At 54.9% G+C, this 3,743-nt stretch overlaps 1 protein-coding gene across 1 annotated transcript; it reads left to right on the top strand.

Annotated features, from left to right (window-relative positions):
- Positions 1-2,551: 2,551 nt before the first annotated feature.
- On the top strand, positions 2,552-3,387 carry CCR75_000506 (uncharacterized protein; the record flags this gene model as incomplete). The annotated part of the gene is made up of 2 exons (XM_067958613.1): positions 2,552-3,078; positions 3,141-3,387. The coding sequence occupies 2 exons, from the start codon at positions 2,552-2,554 to the stop codon at positions 3,385-3,387; spliced, it is 774 nt and encodes a 257-aa protein (XP_067823440.1).
- Positions 3,388-3,743: the final 356 nt, after the last annotated feature.

Below are 3,743 nucleotides of genomic sequence, written 5' to 3'. Positions count from 1 at the left end.
GGAGAAACGAGTTCCGGCACGAGCGGCCGGCAGCGGTGGCGGGATCGCCGCCAGTTGAAGTGTCTTCGAAGTAAGCTTTGGTGTGGATTTTGGGTTCTTTACTGACGGCTTCGTTGTTGACGCTTTCGACGATGAACGACGAGGGCTGGTCTCTGACGTACCTAAGTCGATCCCATGGATCGAGCGAAAGCCGAACGGGAGACGTTCCGACTGAAACGGCGCGTCTTTGCCGTGCGCCGGATGAAGCTTGTTGTCAAAGATTACTTGGTCGCACACCGAGCCGTTCAAAAGCAGCGGCTGCGGACACTTGTTAGAGCGGAAGAAGACTCGCCATGTCGCAGACGTGAGGCGGGTTGCCAGGTTTACGTCGCGGAACGTGTCATATAGTGGCTGGCAACCAAGATCAAATAGCCGGCGAAGCATCAGGTCTGTGTCCGTGTCCGAGTCGACGTTCGAGATGTCCAAGAAAAACTTGTTCGCAAGGACGTCGAACGGCTTGAACGGGTACACGCCTCCAAGGATGCTGACGGTCGTTCGCTCGAGCTTCAAACACGCGGCCTGCGTTTTCACCTTGAGTCGAAGGTTGCCTCCCGGCATTTTGGATACTTGGCCGACGAGAAACTCCTCGTATAGCTGGTTCAGCGCCCGGTTTCCGTGGCTCGTGCCGACGAGTGCAGCCATTATCTTCTGCAGTGGGGTCTTCACAAACGCCTTCCCCGTTTCAATTACCATGTCAAACTTGGCGCGCGGGAGCGGGTACGGGCGAGACTGACCGATGCGAGCGACAATGCCAGACCAGTCACAACCGGCGGCATATTGGCGCTCGATCGCTTCAATGTCAAGCGCGAGAGGCTTGGGAGTCTCCACGCGACGACGAGCGGCGTCGAAAGTTGCCTGGTCGCGGCGAATGACCTCTTGCTGGAACAGCACCTGGTGCTGGGAGGCGCTCCGACGAAGCTGACATGAGCGATGCGACCGAACCAGTCGTATTGTCTCAGGAAGCCCCGGATGACGAAGAAAAAGCGCCGTCTCCTCAATCACCGCCTACGGACGCTAATACTTATGTGGAAGCTGGTGATGGCAACGATACCAAAGTCGGCCGTCATAAGCATCGTTTGGACGCCAAAGCCGCCGCGGAAGCCGCACACAATGAAGACTTATTCTGAAAGTGTGGACGAGACGCAGATCAAAGCACACGTAAAGCTTTCAAAGCGACTGCGAACGATCTTACTGCCAATCTTTGAGGATCTGCAGTGGCGCCTTGCTTTTCGACTGCTGCCGGTGCGCTCGCGCTTTTGGTTCTTGGAGCCCGCACACACGAACATCCGAAAGTGCATTCGTGCCGGGTGCGACGCCATCGAGTCTGAACAGCATTTGTTCTTTGACTGCACACTCGCATCGCAACTCTGGAAGCAGGTGATCAAATTGTTCTCGAAATTTTTCGTTAGGCGTCCCGCTTGGCTCGACATCGCGCTCGCGCGGAATATGCGCGTCCGAAACGAGTGGCAAGAACGCGAAGAGGTTGTCACCGACGTGTGGCATGTTCTCCGTGCGGTGACGCTTCACTTCATCTGGACTGACCGTAACCGGTGTCTGTTTGACGGCAGACACCCCACACCAACATCATTCGCACTCCAGGCAATTTGGACAACAGTTGCCGCTCACATTCGGTTCTTCCAACGCAGAATGTACTCAACTGAAGCCCAGGTCTCTCTCCAGGGAGTTATCCGCCACCTGGAGTCCTGTTCATCCGTCGAAGGTGGAGTCTTTTTTCTTCCCGGCTTCTCCAGTGTCCGCACACTCACTTAAGAAGAACGATATGAAAAATACGGGGTTCAAAATGCTGTTTGGTATTTTCGCCAAATCGATGGCTCCCGCGAGCGTCATTTTTAAATTTTCCAGATTCTGCTCAAGCATACCCTCGACCAAAAAAATGTCTTCCCAGCTGGTTTCCGCTGCATCACCCACTCACTGCCCCAAGGTTGGCTCAAAGTCTCTCTCTCCACTGCGGACTGTAATGTTTCCGGCTGCACCTGAAAAGGAGACGGGGGGCATGAGCCCTGGGGGGGGAGCGACGGAGAGTCTGACTGCCGGGCAGGTAGAATACAATGTTGACAGCGAAAACTCAGCTGGCGAAGATAGCGAATGTTCGAGAATGGACGGGAGCAAGGGCTCGGACAGCGAAGAGGGATGCGCTTCGCCGGGCAAGGAGAGCGGGAGTATGGCTAGCGAACAGAGCGAGGCCTTCACGCACAAGCACAGTGCCAACAGTGTTGATGATGAGACCAAGACTGAAAGTGGTGACGTTTTATTTATCGACCTCACGGACCTGCTGCCTGCTGATTGCGAGGATGACGTGGATGAAGGCGAAAGCATGACGGAGGACGTGAGTTGTGTACAAGTTGTTCCGGTGACCGACAGCGCCGAAAGCGGCTCCAGGGGCAGCGTTGGTAGGGTTATTGGAATTGAGAGCACTGACCTGGAGATAGTGACCAACGCTCGTACGACATCGGCCCCTCCAGCCTCAAACACTGAGACACCCGCCCCGGAAATGGCGACTCGGTACCAGCTCCGAAAGCGGACTGCACAGCAGCTAGAGGCAATGCGCCCGGTCAAGCGCACTAGGAAGTCCGTTGTGTTGGAGGAGAGGGGTGATGTTGACACTATCGACAAGCGGCGAACGACGGCGACTGGGCTTGAGTATCGCGTGACGTGGCTGGACGACTCCAACTCTGTCTGGCTCCCACGAAACCAGCTCATAGAGGACGGCAACGCCAACCTCATCGAGACCGTTGGCGCCTATTACCAGCGTTACCCGAACCAAGAGGTGACATACCAAGCCTTCATCAGCCGTAACGCGCGGGCGTACAGTGCGATCGCAGACAATGAAGATAATTCGTGCCTTCCTCATGCAATTCAAATGGCGCTCGAGTTGCTCGGCTACCAGCATAAGAGTGAGCAACTCCCGAGCATCTGGACGCAGTATCTCGAAGACGCGGTTAAGGCCAAGGTCCCGCTGGACGAAGGCTTTCACAAGACTAGCGAGATCGTCCGCTATTGCATTAAGGGAGTGTCCAAGTGCGGGATCGATATTGACATCGAAACTTTCCGCGTTAACCTCTTCGATGGTGAAGGTGCAGGACCCTTGGCGATTGCAAGACGCGTTTTCCTGGCGACAATGGCGTCCGAGTTCTCGAGCCTGGAGTTTACATTGTCGGCGCATTCAAACGCAATATGCGAGCTCACTGCTTTGCCATGCACGTGACCGAGGACGAAGATATCATTGTGCGTGAGGAACGCATCGACTCCGGCATTGGCGACCAGACTTGGCTGCGCATGATTGAGTTTATCCGCAGGGTGAAGGTAAAACAAAACTCTAGTGAGTGACCCGACCTCTGTACACCTGGAGCCGTTGTGCCTTTGCCTCTTAAGGTTCATTTACCTGGAGACTGGACAGAAGGGACTCCGCCAATTGGACTTAGCGTACTCGCGGTGAGCCTTTCTCACCTCTCCAAGTCTGTTCGGCTAAGGTTATGAACCTATATCGGCCATTCTACGTTATGGAGGTAGCAATCCGGGACCAAATGTTGTGCGCTGTGGGGTTCGAACCCACGACCTCCCGCTTGGTGAGCGGGTGCTCTACTGTCTGAGCCAGGGAAGATTGATTTTCAAACGAAGGTCGCCTTCACTCCGACACATCCTGGCCAAAAAAAATACATTTAGACACATTATCAAGCAACATT

The sequence above is a fragment of the Bremia lactucae genome, linkage group LG13 (assembly GCF_004359215.1).
Source record: "Bremia lactucae strain SF5 linkage group LG13, whole genome shotgun sequence".
NCBI lineage: Eukaryota > Oomycota > Peronosporomycetes > Peronosporales > Peronosporaceae > Bremia > Bremia lactucae.
The sequence above is the reverse complement of the archived record's forward strand: the minus strand, read 5'-3'. Positions and strand labels throughout refer to the sequence as shown.